Genomic DNA, 18,059 nt, shown 5'->3' with positions numbered 1-18,059 from the left:
GACCACTATAGGGCAGGAGTGGTGGCTCCAGCGTCATCCGAACCTGACTGCATCTAGCTCTCCGCTCCACCTTCCCTAACGAGTATCCTTGACCTTGTGATCCAAGATGGAGCTCCAGCTATCACATCACTATCCACCCCCCCCACCCAACCCCGGCCCTTCCCCCACCCCCTTCCCCCGCCCCCCATGTTCATAGCCACTCAGACCCACCTGGATCCTCTCAGGCCCCAAGCGCCCCTCTCAATGAGACTGGGGCAGACATGACAGCACAGTTTTATTTCTAGGAATCTGCAAAGTGAGGTGTCTAGGGTCAGGGTGGATTGCAGGCCAGACGGCGGTGGGTCACTGCTGACTTGCACTCAGCGGCTCCACACGCAACCAAAGTCCGCCCTCCGCGCGCAGGATCAGCTCCGGCTTCCGGCGTGGCTCCTCCTTGTCCGGCAGCACACGGAAGCGCAGCAGCGTGAGCGCCAGCACCACCTTCATCTCTGTCATGGCGAATGACTGCCCAATGCAGTTCCTGTGGGCGAGAGCGGGAGCTCTGACTGCGCCCGGAACCCTCATCCAGGCCCGGGCCCCACGGCACCGGCTATCTGGCCCACAAGCCCCATCCCCACCAACAGGGATGGAGAAGGAGGGTAACCGTGCCTGGAACCCCCACGTGGGCTCACACGTCCCCAGAGCTTAGCCCACACTCCAGTCCTGAGCTCAGATCAGCAGACAGGGGAACAGGGCTCTCAACACACCTCGGACCCCTCCTCGGGCCCACCACCATTCCCCAGACCCTTACCCATAACGTCCAATGGAGCGGAGGGAAACTCTGACCATCTGAAATTTTCCCTCTTCCTGGCCCCCAACATCAAGGCTGGAATTTCAGTCCCAGACCCCTGCGCCCACCACTCCATTCCCACCTCAGATGCCCCCTGTCCTCACCTGGGCCCCGCGGAGAAGGGAATAAAAGCCAAAGGTGACCTCCCCTTGATGTTTTCTGGGTCAAAGCGGAAAGGGTCATAGACCTGGGGGCAAGGCAAGACAGGGCTACTTGGCAGATGTTTGTATAATGGGGGGATGTGATGTCTGATTTGCCAAGCCAGAACCCTGTGCCCTCCCCTAGGGCCCCCGAGGGGAGTGGACTAGGATGAGGGAGGTGGGGGGGGGGTGAGGCAGCACCTCAGGGTCTGGCCACACCGATGGGTTGTGATGGGTCCCGAAAATACTGATGAGGCAGATAACACCTGTGGGAGAGGAGGGGCCAGTCAGGCCTAGGTCCAAGCCACCTGATTGGGCTCCTCTTTCTGACCGGGAACCTCCTCCCCTAGTCATTGTGGGCACCTTTGGGGATGACTCGTCCATCTGGGAGCACAGTGTCCTGGGTACAGCGGCGGGAGATGACTGTGACGGGGGGATGCAACCGCAGACTCTCCTTGATGCACATGGTCAGGAAGGGCAACTGGGCCAGATCGTCCCTAAGGAACCCCCATGACAATTATCCAGGGAGCAAAAACAGAGACATCGCCTCCCCCCACCCCCAGCCCTCCTGCTGTCCCATGAGATCCTCTCTCCCTATAACAAAATTGCAGATGGATCAAATATCTCCAAACACATTAAGTTGTATACATTAGATATGTACAGTTTTTTCTTTGTCCATCATACCTCAATAAAATGGTTCTTAGAAAGAAAGAAAGAAAAGCAATATCACAGAAGAACCAGACAAAATTTAGTGAGATATTTTTCTAAGCAAAACATCGAAGAGCCAACCATAAAAACGTTTACAGATTCTTATAAAAATAAAATATTCTTTACGGCAAGATAGCAAAATCAAAAGGCAAATGAGTAAGAAACAAAAGATCAGATTCAGTGTTGACTCTTATTTATTACAGCCCTAGAGATACTAGCTAATGCAATTAGACAGAGGAAAAAGGAGAGTAATGCCATTTGAAATGTGGGGTAGATATGTCATTTTTGGCAGATAGTGATTTTATACTTAGAAAACAAGAGAATTCACTGGAAAACTTTTATAAGCATCGAAGATAAGATTCAGTAAGGGGACTGAATTCTTTTTCTTTAATCCCCTTCATTTTGTGTGGTGTTTTAAATTCTTAATAGTTGATACAGTTAACTAGTTCAAAATTGGAAAACTACAAACCACCACCCCTATGGCCCAACAGCACTCATTTCCCTCCTCACAGTTTGCCTAGTGATTATTTTATATGTATCCTTCCAGAGGTACTTTTTTGCATTAAAAAAATATATAGTAGCATACTATGTACTATACACACTGCTCTGTATCTTTTTCATGTAACAGCATATCAATCTCTTCTTGTACATCTCTTGGGCCCAGTGTCCAAAATAGGGCCTTTCCTATTCTGGAGCTATGAAATAATTTCCCATGGTTTCCTCTAGAGCCTTTAAGACTCCTTTATTTTTTATTTTAAGTCTTTGATTCATGTAGATGTTATTTTCTTATGACATAACAGCAGGTTGAATTAACTTTTTTCCATGTAGCTCTCCAGTTGTTCCAAGTTTTTATTAAATGATCTTTATTTTTCCTATTGATATGGGACTCCATATTTAGCATTTAATATGTTCACTGCACAAGAAATTTATATCCATAAATGATTAGTTTTTGTATTAGAAATAATAGAATAGATGATGAAAGAAATGATGATGATGATGATGATATAAAATATCTGGATTAAAATTAACAAAAAATGTGAATGTATTCCAAATGAACTTATAAATATTTCTCAGTACAGATAGACTAGATGATTCACCATAGCAACAAGAGTATCTAAGGGTTAATTTAGCAAAAGCTGCATAAGATCTCTATACTAAAATTTTTAACTCTATTAAAAGCCTAAAGATTATTTGAATATACCAAAATGGATATTCATTCCACACTCTGGGATAGTGTGTGTTAATATTATGATGTAATCTGTTTTCCACAAGCCAATCATATGTTCAATTAAACCTCCTCCCTCACTCATTTCTCTCTCTCTGTCTCTCTCTTTCTCTTTCTCTGTCTCTTTCTCCCCTTCCCCACATCACTTCATTTTTGCCCGTCTGTCTTTTTGACCTAACTGCATCTCAAATGCATCCAGATATCTACTGATCATCTTTCAGGGTCTCAGCTGAGGCACTTTTTTCCACCCTCGACTTTCCCTCTCTTACTCTAAACCCCAGCACTGCCCACGTACACTGGGAGTGTCCTGACCTGGGGCTATTCCTCACCAGGCTGGGAGCTCCTGGAAGGCAAAGACTGGGTCTGGGTCCTTCCTGAGTCTTCAGGACACAGAATGGGGCTGGAAAGAGTTGGAAATGGCATAGAATTGGGGATAGGAAGGCAGTTTGGCAGTGTTTCCTTAGTGGGAACTGGATGGATGAAGATGCAGCTGTTCCTGGACAGGAGTTGAATGACTTTAGTCCTCAGGTGTTCCCTGCGAATCCTGGACTAAATAATATGAAGAATTAGGGGGCAGGAGATCAGCAAACACTCAGGGATGAAGATGTTTGAAAACATGTGATTCAGAGAGAAAAGTAAGGGAGTGGAGAGGAAGTTCACTTGCTGAATATGTGCTAAGTGGCATCATCAGCCCTCACACATTGTCATTAATTCTCTCAGAAATCCAGGTCTTTCTGTCCCAAGAGCCTGCAAACTTTCCCCTGTTATACGTACTGGGTACTAGACCCTGCCTCTGGGACCTTCTCCTATTCCTACTAAGCAATAATGACAGAATCAACAAAAAGATTTCCCCTCTTCCCCAGCCAGGGTGCAAGGCCAATGTGAGGGGCTCAGAAAAAGACCAGGAGGACTTGCACTCACCATTCAATCTCCTTAGGCTCACGGTCCCTCAGGAGTTCTTGCACCTCCTGCCGGCAGCGCTCCTGGTATTCTGGGTGCTTTGCAAGGTTGTACAGGGCCCAGGAGAGGCCGCTGGCTGTGGTATCATGGCCTGAGGGGCATCAGAAAAGCTTGGGTCTCTGGGCTACTTCAGCACCAGAAGGGGGACAGCACCCTCACAGTAAGGCCCATGGGGAGGATGGGGAGTGATGGGGTGATCTAGGGTCCACGTGCCAAGTTCCTTGGTGGGGGAGAGACCCCTTCCCCTCTGTAGTCTCACACTGGGACCCTCACCCTCAAACATGAAGGTGTCAGCTTCAGCTCGGATATCTTCGTCTGACAATCCCTTCTCATCTTCATCCTGGAGAGAAAGCAAGATCCGCAGAATCACACTAGCTCTGAGGGCCCCTGAGCCTAAACTGAGAAAATCTCTGAACCTCCATCATCCATCCAGAACCCCAAGCCCACCCTGAAATCCTAGACTTCCCTCTGTCACCAGAGGCCCCACCCCATAGGTCTCCTCCTTCATCTCCTCGTCTCCTGTGTTTTCCCTGGTGAAAGGAATCAGTGATCCATAAATATTTTCACGTTTCTTCATGATGAGGAATTTCTGAGAAAACAGTTGCTGGCAACCTGGGTTACGGGATGATTGAGTGGCAACTTGCCTTGGAAGCTAGAGATTGAGCATTGCCCCAAAGCCATCTGCTCACATGCTAGGATAGTAAATCCAGAGATTCTTTATGTCTCCTGGAGATGAGGAATGGGTTATAAACCTATAGAACCTATAGACTTTGCCTTCTCACCAAAGAGGATTTGTTTAAGCTCCAGAACAATCTCTCTCTCCTCTTCTCTTCCCTTCCCTTCTCTACTCTCTCCATACCTCTATCCTTATCCCTATTATCCATACAGAAGAATGGGCAGATATATCAGCTGTCCTGTATAAGTTTCAAATTTCAGTATCTGGAAGTAATTCTCCTGTGATGCAACCATGGCTGCATGGACAGGTAAAAGCAGCATGGAGCCCTCAAAAGAATTTGGGGAAAAAGGGGAAAAGAATGGGGAAAAAGAGCTAAATTCTAGTCTGGCTACTGTTACTGCTGTGAGAAATAAATGCTCTGCTCTGATCCAGGGTTCTATATATATACTACAACAACAACAACACACACACACACACACACACACGTAGACTAACTTATTAACTCGGAAGTAGAGTAAAATCTCAGGCCTTCACAGTTTCAGACTCAGCAATCCCCTGCAGGGGGATTCCACACAGTCATCTCTAAAACTTATCCCGGACCCATCCCTCCCTCAAGCACCTGACATGGCTCCCCAGTACCCTCTGCATCCCATCCAAGCTCTTTGATCAAATCGAGGTCCATTCTAATACTTCTACTCAGATCTCAGAGGAGCCCACCTTGGTCAGCAGGAGCACATCAATGAAGTCCAAGGTCTTGGCCTTAGCCTTGGCCTTGAGGAAGTCATCAATGCCCTGACTGGGGAGGGTACGCCGCCGCTCCTGGATAACAGCATCTGTGAAGTCGTGAACCAGGCGGCAGGCCCTGCGGAAGCACCGCCCGTCGGGGGTGAGGTAGTACAGGAGGTCTAGGCGCAGGAAGATCTGCTGGTGCCGCTTTGCCACTAGGGCACTGAGCTCCAAGATGGCAGCAATATATTCACTGGGCTTCCTGCAGGATGAGAGCATGAAGGAAGCCAACAACATAAAACACCTGAAGCCCAGAAGCCGAGAGCTACCTCCCTCCAGGAAACTGAGGCTCCAAGAACAGATGGCCCACAGATACAGTGTGGGGAGGAGCCAGGACATGAGACTCTCCAGACTCTTCTCTCCTACATCCCATCTCTGTGAGCTGCCTCCATGCCCCAGGCACCCAGAGCACAGCTTAGATATCATGCTTCTTTCCTCTGTCTCTCACCCAGTACCTGCCCCTTCTCCTTCCCCAAACTGTCCACATGGCTCAGAACTTATCCTCTGCTAGCTGGTCAATGGACCAGCCCTTCCCTATTCTCCTTACATCCAATGTCAACAAGACTCAGTGTCTACATGACAGTTGGTCTTCTATCAAGTCAGATGTCCAAGCTCAACTTTAACCAAGACCCTCATATGCTCAAACACATTCCTTGGCTCCCAGGAAACTTGAGATAAAGTTCATATCCTCTGTGTCTGACTTCAGAATGTCCTTAAGACATAACCCCGCCCACTCCTCCAAACCTATTTCCAAGGTGTCTCCTCACTGTTGCACACACTTTGCTCATCCTACCCTCCTGGCCTTTATCAAACAGTTCTACCTACCTGAAAGGTTAGCTCCTTTTCTTTCCCTTTCCCTGTCCTTCAATGTCCAGCTCTGACCCACCTCCTCCAGGAAGGCCCTTCTGATAGCCCTGGTCAGTCCTCCCTCCCCCATCTACTCCCTTGGGTGTATGGCTCATATTCCTGGGCCCTGGGCTGAGACTCACTCCTGGCAATTGCTGTCGAAACTGAAGACGCATTTCTGCAGACTGTCCAGGGTCATGAGGCTGATGTGTTCAAACATGTCCAGATAGGTGTGGCCCTCTGTGACCAGGTGCTGCCACTTGGCCTGGACAAAGAAGGGGACAGAGCTGTGGCTGGGAACTGACTCCCCTGACCCCTCCTTAACCCCTAAACACCAAGATGCACTCCCCCAGATTCTGACTCCTGGGCCCAGGCACACAACCCCAGGGAGGACCAGACTTGGGTAGGTGTGAAAGCTGTTACTATTAGGACATGAAGTCACCATGGCTGAGAGTCAGGAGATCTGGGTTTTTAAATCCTGGCTCTGCCCGCTATACTCTTTGTGCCCTTGGTCAACTTATTGCATAAAGTAAGTACTCAACAAATGTTAGCTTCCATCATCTTCATTGTTATAAATTGATTAGGAAAATGTCCCCTATGTTGAGAGAGGTAGTCCTCCATGGGCCCTGAGTACCCCTGCACTTTTTTGCTGGGTATGCCAAAAAATTGCAAGACACTGATATTCTTTACCTGGGCCATTTCTCAGAGTTGTGTTTGTAGCAAACAACCTTGAGGAGTGAGGTAATGTTGAAACCTTGTAACCCAGATTGAGACTTGAACCCATGGTCTTTTAACTGAAATCACACACTTGGTCTCAGGACTTAATGAAGCTCAGGTTCTTGATGTCTCATTGCAGAAAGAATTCAGTAAGAGACAAAGTGATTGATAGGTAAGAAGAGGATTTATTTAGGGAGAAACACATTCCACAGACAGAGTGTGGGCCATCTCAGAAGGTGAGAGCAGCCCCAGGGTATTGGGTTGTCAGTTTTTTTAGGGGTGGGTAATTTCATAGGCTAATGAGTGGGAGGAGTATTCCAGCTATTTTGGGGAAGGGGTGGGGATTTCCAGAAGTTGGGCTACTGCTCACTTTTTGACCTTTATGGTCAGGCTTCGAACTCTCATGGCACTTGTGGGTGTGTCATTTAGCGAGCTGATGTGTTACAATGAGCGTATATTGAGGCTCAAGGTCTAGTGGAAGTCGACTCGTCCGCCATCTTGGATCTATTTGGTTCTAATCAGTTTATGTCATGTCCTCTGGCTATGTCATTCGTTTAAAGGTTGTGTCCTGCCCCCTTCCCTCCTGTTTCAATGTCTCCCCCTGGACAAATACCAGGCTTGCTTCTAATTGCTATAAAAGTCATAGAGTCCGTAAACCTAGGGCTCCTTCCCTTGTAATACAACATACTATATGAGCAGGCATCTATTGAAGCCCACCTGTGTCACCCTCAGGGTATTTGGTGACTTGGAAGAAGAATGCAAACCAACAAGAAGCACAGGCTGTTTTCTGTGCCAAAAGTAATAAACTGTCCTTTGTCTCTAAGCCAGGAGTCTCATGACTTCTGGCAGAATCCACAAAACAGTAACAAGTTCCCTTGTCAGCTTGCAGGTATGGAAAAATCCGAGGCACTTCACAAAATTCTTACGTCCACAACTCCATTCCCATGTATATATCCAAACCTTTTCCAATGTATTTTTTCAGTAACTTCTATTAGGAGGTGGAGCCTATTTCACCATCCTTCGATTCTGAGCTGGCCTTGGACTTGTTTTGGCCAACAGACTGTGGTGAAAAAATGAGGAGATCATCCCAAACCTAGACACCACGGGCACTGCAGCTTCCTCTCAGTCTTTTCAAACCCTGCCTCTGCCATTTGAACCAGCCTGAGATGTCTTCTGAAGGGAGAGAATCACATGAAAGGAAGTCTAGTTGCCCTAGCTGAGGTCATCCTAGATGAGCTTGCAGCCAACCAAGCTCCAAACATGTGAGAGGACTGACCCCAGATCAGCAATGCTTCGTATCTGTATGGTCAGGCCGCCCAAGATAGTTGTCCTCTTGTTCTCTGCACATCCCTTGCTTGACCAGTCCTTGTTTCACCTACACCCTATTCACATGGCTGACCTTCCCTCTTAATCATAGAGCCTAATCAGTAACTGCCTATATACTTGCCCCCAGCCCCAGATAGTGATTGTTCTAATATTTAGATCAAAACATCTCCACCATGATAGCTTATCAAAGGGGTAGTGAAGGGTATGCTCCTCTGCTGGTTTCCTTGGTAACTTATGAGCCAACCTGATGTCAATTCCCCTACAACTGGTAACCTCCCACCCATGCACCCCCATAGGAAGACTGCCGCCATGTCCTTCCCGCTATCGGCCACACATGGGGGGTGTCACCCCAGGACCTTGCTTCAGACATGTAAGATGCCCCTGTCCATTAAACCACTGATGTCTCTGTTACTGACTCCAGCTCTTTCTTCAGTCTTCAGGCTGCAGGCCTGTGGGGTGCAGCCCAACACTATCTGACCCACAGCTGATTACAGATACGTGAGTGACCCCATCTACATTCAGAGGAACCAGCCAACTGACTCACAGACTTGCTGTCAACACTAAACCCTTATTGTTTTGAAGTGATTTGTTACTCAGGAATAACTACTACATGATATTCATCATTATCATCAAACATGTCTCAAGATTCCATGGTTTCTGTGAAGGTAAAATAGAAACTATCACCTTCTCAGCACCTACCGTGTGCCAGGGACATGGCTCTATTATGTTATCTCGACCACCCTGCAAAGCAGGGATCACATTATACTCATTTTATAGCCAAGGAAACTGAGGCTCAGAAGGAAAGAACAATGGCCCAAGCCACCCAGAAGAGCCAGAATTACAGACAAGATGTTTCTGAGTCCCTATTGTCCCCAAGACTCTAGTTGGAACCCTGGGTTCAAGATACTCACATGCATGATATCTGCACTCTTGGTGAAAATCTTCATGTAGGGCTTCAGGATGTTGAAGTGGAAGGCAGGTGTCAGCATGCGACGGTGGCTGTTCCACTTGTCACCGGCACTCAGCAGGAGCCCATCCCCTAGCAGAGACAGCCACGGGGAGTGGGCAAGGGCAGCACCTTCCCCTGGGCCCCCAAGGTTGTCCCCAACCCCCTTCACTAACAGTTACTCACCCAGCCAGGGCTTCAGAAAGTCATAGAAGTGCACGTCCTTGGGTGCGACGGTGGCTGACATGAATGAGGACCATCAGGGGCCAGGGAGAAGGGGAGGGGAGGGACTTTTGGTGGGGGGTGGGGGTTCCCAGTCAGGAATCTGCGTTCCCCCTCCAAGCCCAGCATAGCAGGAATGGGGCCAAGAGCACAGGCAACTGGGAGGAGAGGGGGAAGGGAGGGTGGAACAGACCAGGCTGCAGCACAGAATACAGTAAAGACAGAGCCCATAGACACAACTCTACATGCTTAGACACACCCCAACATGCCACAACATACCCCAACATGCCTTGACATGGCACCTTATAAACACCGAAGCATAGCCCAGCACTTTACAAAACGCCTTTACAGGGACCTAGGACATTACATCTGCCCCAGCACTCTGACCTCTCCTGAGACATCTGACAGGGCCCCATGTGTTAACATGTCCTGACAAGGCCCCAACATGCACAACACAACCTGACATGACAAAACATGCTCTGCCATGGACCTGAAGACAATCTGACATGACCTCAATGTGCCCCAGATGGGCCCCAGACAGGACCTAATACACTTATATCACAGACCTGAAACAGGCAAGACCAAGACATACTCTAAGACCTGCATCAGACACGACTCACATAAGGTCTCAGGCATTTCTCAGAGTGACTCTGAGTCCCAGACCTCAGACAAACTCCAAATGTGGCCCAGACGTGACCAGCAGGAGAACCAGACAATCTCTAATGGCATCTCACGCAAGAACCAGAGACTGCAAGGTGCCTCAGATGTCCTTGGCCACAGCTGAGCCCCAGACATGACTGAGACCATCTCCATTTAAGCTCAGGTATAAACATATACAAGGTGTCACCAGGTATAACATACACCAGCTGTAACCAGAATCCAGGTAGAAATATACGTGACCAGACGTGGCCATGCAGCAGACATTGCACAGACATGACCGCAGGTCAGGCAGGTGGGAGTCCAGGTGAGAGAGAGGCAGTGGCATCTCTGCCACAGCCCCTTCTGTCTGCACTCTGGTCACATGCCCACCTGGAGGCAACACAGACACCATGGCAGTGGGCAAGCTGTGGCCAGGGAGGTGTCCACCTGGAGCAAAGAGCACAGGCTTGATGCAGGTGGGGTGGAAGATGCGGGTGACCACATGCCAGGGTCCAACCACCAACGGCACACATCCCATAGGTGCTGGCCAGGCCCTGTGTGTACAGGAGACCTCCCTCCGAGCTCTGAATCTGGACAGGCACAAAAATGACCCAATTCACACTCTTCCAGGCTGCCAGAGGGAAGGACTTGCAAGGAAGGGATCCAGACCTGAACCCATGAATCACCTCCAGCAGCTGCTCGTCTGTCCTCAGCCTCCTCCTGGGCTCCCTCCCCACACCCTCCATACATGACAATTGGGGTCCCTCAGGTGCAAGGATAGAAAGGGTTTTTCCCTGTTTGGGTTCCAAATACCATGTTCAGCTGACTTCTCTTCCATCCTCATATTCCAGGTACGGAAACTGAGGCTCTGAATGATGAAGTCACTTGCCAACAGTCTCCCAGACACTAAGCCTGAGACTCCAGCCCAGGTCTGTCTGAATCCAGGGCCTGAGTTCTTAACCATCCAGCTGCTCTGAGTCCCAAAACTATAGCTCAGAGGACCCTATGCTTCCCAGACAGGGCACTCAGAGTCTCAGGGACACAGAGATTGGTCCTATGACCCAGGCAAGGGAAATTAAAGGGAATCCTGTATCTTTTCCTGGAAATGTTGTGAATGAGGTCACTTTTCCATGGGGGTTGAGCTTCTGGCATTCATCTTTACCATTATGAGAGTGAAGCCATCACAGATGAACACAGAACTGAAAGATGAAGACAGATTTCTGATGACATTGTTTAAGACCTGGATCCAGCTGGGCCTGAAGACACCCTCCTTGGACTTTACTATCAATTGATTCACTTTCTTTCCTTAGAACATACAGGGTTGCATTTCCACCACTAACAGCTGAAAGAGACTTCAGCAGCCAGAGAGAGCCAGGGACCTTCCCAGAGTCACCGAGCATTCTGGTGTTTCAACCAAGGTCTCTGTCAGTTGCTGCCTGTTCATTCCTCTGCTTGCCAGGTCTGTCTGGGGATGGGAGGAACAGGGGACAAGAGAAGGGAGACAGGGTGTGGTGGAGTCTCCTCAGGGAGATTCCTGGGGACTGGAGAAGGAGGGCACTGAACTAGAAGTGGTCAAGCTGCAGGATAGAGTCAAAGAAACTGACCCACCAGCGAGGTGGATGTCATGGAAATAGCAGCCCAGATCTTCCACCAGCCACGAGTCTTCATTGCTCTGGGCCTGGGGATGGGTGGGTCTGAGGGCAGGCCTGGCAGGGGGCCTGGGATGCTATGGATGCCCACTGCACCACTTTACCCTCTGCTTTAAAAAATGTCTGCTCATCGATCCAGACACAGTTCCAGCAACTCCTCCTCCAGGCAGCCTTCCGGGATGCCCCAGCAGAATACCTTGCTTCTCCTCTGGGTTGCCACAGCCCATCTCCCTCTGGCCAATTCCTGACCACACCAGGTCAGGGATCTCTCTGTCCAGACCTGTGTCCTCAAGATTGGGGGTGTCCTTCACCCAGGACACCAGGGTGGGGTGCAGACGGCGGTGAGAGGAGGAAGGAGGCAGTGAGATGGGGGCTGGTGAATACTTGAAGGAGAGAGGAAGACGGCTTAGAGAGAAGAGGGGAGGAAGGGCCAGGGTCCTGTAGGGGCCACATAGAAGCTTGGCAGGGAGGGGCTGGAAGCCCTCAGATGTGTCATGGCACCACCACCACAAGCTCTGCATGGGTACCTGAGGCACTGGCAACATTCCGGATCAAGTCAGGATGGCAGAAAATGACCAGGGGGGTGATAGGGCCCATCCAGATCATGTATCCCTGGGGGTAGTTGGCCACCAGCTGAGTTAAGCCCCTCAAGCCCTGCTCCGTAGGGGGGACCTGCAAGCAAGGTAAGGGCCATCAATCCCCAGAAGGAACCGCTGCAGTGGACGGTGTGTGGGATTCTGCAGATGGAGGGAATTTCTGCTTCCTCCTGCTCCTTCTCTCTGGGGGCAGGAGGGTCCTGGGGGCCTCTTCATGTCCCCAGAGTGTATCCCAGGGCACAGGGAGAAGACACGCTCTCTGCCCACAGGGAGGGTGACCTTGGCTTGAAAAGACAAATGTTTCTTTTCCTGGGAGTGGTCCCAGCCCCAGGGGCGACCACAGGAGGAGATCCCCAGTGGTGAGGTTTGTGGGTAGCAGGGTGGCCTCAGGACTTGTGGACTGGGTTTTGGTCCCACATCCTTTCATATTCTGGCTGGTCCACATGGCCTCTGTTTCTTTGCATGGTAAAGGGTCTGCAGACCTGGGAACTTCCAGCCCTGGCCAACCCCAAGGGACGGTCGTGAATTCTGCCCATCAATCAAGATAGCAATTCTGCCCTCTGAACCCCCTCTGCTGGCCATGCTCTGTGCAGAGTGCATCCTGTGTGTCTATCTCTCTGCAAGTTATGGGCATGCCTTTCAATTGTGCCATTTACAAATGAAGAAACTGAGGCCATATGCCCCCAAAGGGGAAGAAGTGTGGGTTGCCTCCTGGTGAAGCATCCTCTCACCAGGATGTCCCATTCAAACCTGACAAATACCCCCAGGTGCTCTAGACAAATGAACATAAATCATTTGCACCTTTGTGACTTGCTCCTGTCTCCCCAAGGACCTTGAGGTGAGGATTCAAAGCACTAGATGAGATTGGTCCGGAGAGGGAGAGTGACTCAGCCAAGGTCACACAGCAAGAGGGGCTGGAGGAAGGAAAAGTGACCAAGACAGGCCCCTCACAGACAAGCCCTTGGAGGGGAAGGCAGAACTGTAGCAACTTTGTAACATTCCTGCTGCTTCCAGGATGTCCTGAAACCATTCCAAGACCTAGAATCTCAGCCCTGTGAATCTCATCTTCACGGTGAACTTCGGAATGCCCCTGTTCTGAACTTTGCCTTAATGAACAGTGATTGCAGCAAGTCCCCCGCCAAGCTGTAGTTCTCGTCCCAGGCAGGGAAGGAAAGCTATCTGGGAGACAGGAGGAGGACAACCATTCCTTTGACCTTGACTGAGGGGGGTGATGGCAAGTTCCTCACCTTGGTCATCAAACATTTATTTTGCATGCCTACTGTGTGCCGGCCCTGGACTGGGCACTGTAGTGTCTGCTCCCCAGAACTATCATCAAATTGGAAAGATGGTTAATAAGTAATTGGACAATTAACTGTTTAATTAATCATGAGCGGGGCCAAGTCAAATGTCAAAGTCTGGGGCACAAGGTAGGCAGGCGTGGAGGATGGGGACGTGTAAGAAGGCTTCTGAAAGAGGAAGTGAGTGGCCAACTTTATCCAGATTGGTCAAGGCGCCCATTGGGACATCTTGGCGGGAGCGGGAGGAAGGGAGTAAGAGATTAGAGGGAGGGGTCCTGGAGAGGGGAGGGGGTGGGTAGCTGTGCACCGGTAGGTGGGAATGGGGAGGTGATAGCTATTTTCTGTGGGGAAGATGTAGCCCAGAATAAGACACAAGGAAATGGGCCACATGCAGAGCAGACCCCGGACAGCGCACCTGGTGAGGTGCGCTAATGTGTGGAAGACAGGCAGGAAATGGACCCCAAAGCAGGCTAGGGATAGAAGGACCGGATGTGGGGAAGGCCTCGATGGCAGAGCAGAGGAATGAAGGAGTGAGGAACAAGGGGGCTTCTCATCCTCCCTGGCTTCTCTGCTGTCCTAGATCACAGCCCAAACCCTGAGCCCCATTCCTGACCCTGCAGGATGTCCATCCACCCCGATGCTCGAGACTCATCCTGCTGCCCACACTCACCAGGCCCAGGTGACCCAAGAACCAGTTGCGTTTTGGGGGCTGCGGGAAACATTGGAGGCGGCGAGAGTTGTTGTAGGAGGTGTAGGTCCAGGCCAGGACGCGGGCCAGTAGCCAGGAAGCCCCGACCAGCAGTAGGAGCAGCCATGGGGAGGCTGCCACCGGCCCGAGTCCCAGCCAGGCCAGACTCAGCTGCAGCATCCTGCGGGGCAGATGGGGTGGAGGGTGAGCTCCTGAGGATGAAGGAAGGGGCGATGATGGTGAGCTGTGAGGCAGAGACCAATAGAGGGACAGGAACAAGGGAGAGAGGGGCAGGGATGGTGAGTGCTGGGGACAGGGCAAGAAGGGCTCAGAGGTGGACAGACAGGGGCTCAGAGAGGGGAGGGAGACCGAGAGAAATCCAGAGGAAGAGAGAGAGAGAGACAGACAGGGGAGTTAGTAACCAACTAGTATCCACTCATCTCCCAGGCCAGCTCATTCCCTGGAGCCACCCTGCCTGGAGCAGTGGCCTTCCCCACCCCGGGCCAGGACCCCCAGCCCTTAGACCCCCAGCCTGGCACCTTCTGTCAGGAGTGGCTTGTCCCACACAACTCCCTCTCCCCTCCTCTGGGGAAGGCTTTGTCTGGCCCCTGACCTAGAGGAAGCCGCCAGGGGCCGGGCTAAGCCAGCCAATCCTTGCAGCCTGCTTACCTCCTCCCCACCTGGCAGCTGCCCAAATAGAGGGTGGAGGGAAGGGGTTACAGTGTTATTAGAGCAGCCTGTGAACCAGCTCAGGATCACACTGTGTGGACACTGGATCCTCAGGACTCAGCACGTCCTACATGGGCAAGTTGGGGTGCGGGCAAAGGTGACTCTGGACCCCAAGTTCACAGCTAGCCCTGCCCTTCGAAGGCCAGGGTGCAGCAGGTAAAAGCATGAACATTCAGGTGCCAGGTGAGCAGGGCAAACATCTCTGGGGCTCTTCTCCATGCGTGGGCCAGGAGGGTGTCTGCACCATTTCTCAGCACAGAATCAGGAAGCTCAGAGACGTGAAGCCTCTGGCCTCCGGGGCACGCAGCCTGGCAGGAGTTCAAGTCCTGCCTCCAGGCAGCCCAGGGCCTGAGTGGAGGCATGATTGCTGGGAGCAGGAACTGAGAACCCAGCCTGGCTGGAGATTACCTGCGTCAGATTCAGGGGATAAAGTGTCCTCAGCTAGAAGAGGGCACCTGGAGGCACGAGGGGTAAGGCTCCAAGGGGCTGAGAGAGAACAGGATCCAGACAGGGGAGGGCAGAGCTGGGACATCCTGAGTGGGCATCCTCACTGTGACTGTGGGCTGTGCCGACCTTCTCTGGGCTCAGCCTTCCCATCTGGGAAATGGGTTGCTGGATGAGAGCCTGAGAGGGGGACCAAGGAGGGTTCTCTGCAGGAAGATGGTAAGGATCAGGAGCTCCCAGAAAGATGGAATGAAGGAAAAGTGTTGGCAACTAGCACTTGTGTTACTCTGTGCCAGTATTTCACATAAGGTATCCCTATTCTGTGAAGAGAGCTATATGCAAAGAGTGCCTACTCTGCGCTGGGCACCTCAAAAAGCACCCCTCAGTGTCAGATACTCTACATAAAGTGTGCCTACTATTTGTCAGGTGCTCTACATAAAGCATACCTACTATGTGCCAGGTACTCTATGTAAAGTACACCAACTGTGTGCTGCATGCTCTATGTAAATATGCTTACTGTGTGTCAGGTGCTTACATAATGTATACCTACTATACCTCCCAGGATTCGACGTGAGGTCTCTAAAACAAGCATGCAGGCTGCCTGCTGGGTGGCGTTTCATCTTTCCTTCCTGGGCTGTTGGAAAGGATCAAGTTCTGGATCAGCAGAACTGAGTTCAAATCCAAGCTCTGCTGCCTGATGGTTATGTGATGGGCTAGTCACTTGCCCTCTCTAAGCCTCATGTCCTCTTCTGTAAATGGAGAGATGGATTTCTATCTCTCAGGTAGTTCACTCCTCAACAAAAAACTGTACTTGAACACCTACTCTGTACCAGGCACAGTGTTTGGACCCAGGACATTGGAGGAACAAGACAGACAAGGTCTCTGGATTGTGGTGCTCATGTGTGATGGGGGAAGCCATCAGGAAATAAGACAGGGTCAGATAGTGGCAGTAATGAAGGAAATTAACAGCCTGAGACAGAATAGAAAGTGACCAAGGGGACTGTTTTGGACAGGGCAATCAGGGAGGGCCTCCCTGAGGAGGTGGCCTTGTGACTGAGTCCAAGCTTGTACTGCTCCACACAAAAAAAGTTTAATGAATTGAGAGATGAGCTGTTGGGGTAAGGAATGGTGACCTTATTTGGAAAGTCAGCAGACCAAGAAGTTGGTGGACTAGTGTCCCAAAGAACCATCTTACCTGAGTTAGAATTCAGGCTTCTTTTATACTAAAAGTGGGGTGAGGGTCTGTGTGACTGGTTGCTGTAAGCTTCTTGGTGCTGGAATCCTTTGTTCTTGCAGCTCTCCAGGAGGTCCAGTCACATTGCTCCTGTAATCCTCCAACAAGACAAATGTTATTCTTTGTGCCACAACTTTTTATTTCTATATGGATGAAAAGTGTTATACCTTTAAAGGTCAAGCCTGGGAAGCAGAGCCTTGAGAAAGGGCTATCACGTATAGCTCAGGCTACAGGCAACATTCTTTTATGAAGGTGCAGGGCCAGCATGACCAAGCACAGGCAACAGAGCATAGAGGTTACATAGAGATAACGGAGTAGATCCAATATGGAGTCAGGTTTGTTCTTCTCTGTTACAACCTTTGAGCAGAGACCTGAAGGACGTGGAGAATTGGGTAGCGAGTGAATAAAGCTCACCCCACCCCCCTCCCCCCAAGCCTGGCTAGCACTGGAAAGACCCAGCACAAAGTGGGGCAAACAAATGGACTTTAAAAATGTGTCATTCTTGCTTCCTTCCTCAAAGGTGATGAATTAAACAGAGAAAGTGGGGGCAATTTCCCTCCTTGTCTATCCATGGGGGAAGCAGGATCTACCCATGCTGGAGACCACATGGATGGTGAAGTCTGGCCAGACCTCAGGCAGGAAGCAGTTGCTGCATTTCACTTACCATAATAAAGATCAGGAAATCTCACCAGCCCATGAAGACACATTGAGCCAGGCCAGATTTGTAAGCTGGGGCTGCCAACGTTTTGGCAGAGGTACCAGGAAAACAAATGAGCTGGTTTTGGAAAAAATAAGGCACTAGGAAAACTTCAGGAAGGTCTGGAAGACCTGTGATAGTTGCCCTAAATGGGACCTATTGGGTGATGCCAGTTCTGAGAAGTAGCCTGACCACCCCCTCCACTGAGAAGTGAAGGGACTGTGGTGGGGCTCAAAAGAGAACATCCCTGTGGAGGGCAAAGGAGGGGTCTCATCCAAAAACCAATGGAGGGAGGCCCCAAGAACACCACTCCAAAGGATAGGAAAAAGCCTGAAGTGGGAGAGACAGAATTTTGCTCCCCATTCAGGGGTCTGCTTAGTCAGTGGGCAAAGGGACTGGCCAGGTGCACCGGAGGTTCATGAATCCCCATCTGCGGGGACATTGTGGAGCTGACCCTGACCCAGGTTGAGAAAAGGGGCTACAACAATGTGACCGAATCCAAACTTGTACTGCTTGCCGCACAATAAGACAATAAATCGAGAGATGAGGTGCTGGGACAAGGAAAAGACTTTATTCTGAAACCCAGCAGACCAAGGAGATGGTGGACTAGTGTCCCAAAGAACCATCATACTGGAGTTCGAATTCAGGCTTCTTTTATACTGAAAGGGAGCAGGGTGTGGCCGGTTGTTGCAGACTTCTTGGTG

General features: G+C 50.5%; 1 protein-coding gene across 2 annotated transcripts; it reads right to left on the bottom strand.

Moving 5' to 3' along the window:
* Positions 1–261: 261 nt before the first annotated feature.
* LOC137759867 (cytochrome P450 4F2-like) lies at positions 262–14,831 on the bottom strand. 2 transcript variants are annotated; one of them, XM_068536577.1, is made up of 13 exons: positions 14,791–14,831; positions 14,234–14,432; positions 12,197–12,341; positions 9,346–9,399; positions 9,125–9,252; positions 6,314–6,435; positions 5,256–5,526; positions 4,136–4,202; positions 3,824–3,953; positions 1,333–1,466; positions 1,171–1,235; positions 934–1,016; positions 262–520 (listed from the first exon to the last, which is right to left on the bottom strand). In XM_068536577.1, exons 2-13 carry the CDS (start codon positions 14,429–14,431, stop codon positions 343–345), a joined length of 1,575 nt encoding a protein of 524 aa, XP_068392678.1. In that variant the 5' UTR covers position 14,432; positions 14,791–14,831; the 3' UTR covers positions 262–342. The 2 variants fall into 2 exon arrangements, with proteins under 2 accessions (XP_068392678.1, XP_068392679.1); XM_068536578.1 differs by lacking the exon at positions 934–1,016.
* Positions 14,832–18,059: the final 3,228 nt, after the last annotated feature.

The sequence above is a fragment of the Eschrichtius robustus genome, chromosome 2, assembly GCF_028021215.1.
Source record: "Eschrichtius robustus isolate mEscRob2 chromosome 2, mEscRob2.pri, whole genome shotgun sequence".
Classification (NCBI taxonomy): domain Eukaryota; kingdom Metazoa; phylum Chordata; class Mammalia; order Artiodactyla; family Eschrichtiidae; genus Eschrichtius; species Eschrichtius robustus.
The sequence above is the reverse complement of the archived record's forward strand: the minus strand, read 5'-3'. Positions and strand labels throughout refer to the sequence as shown.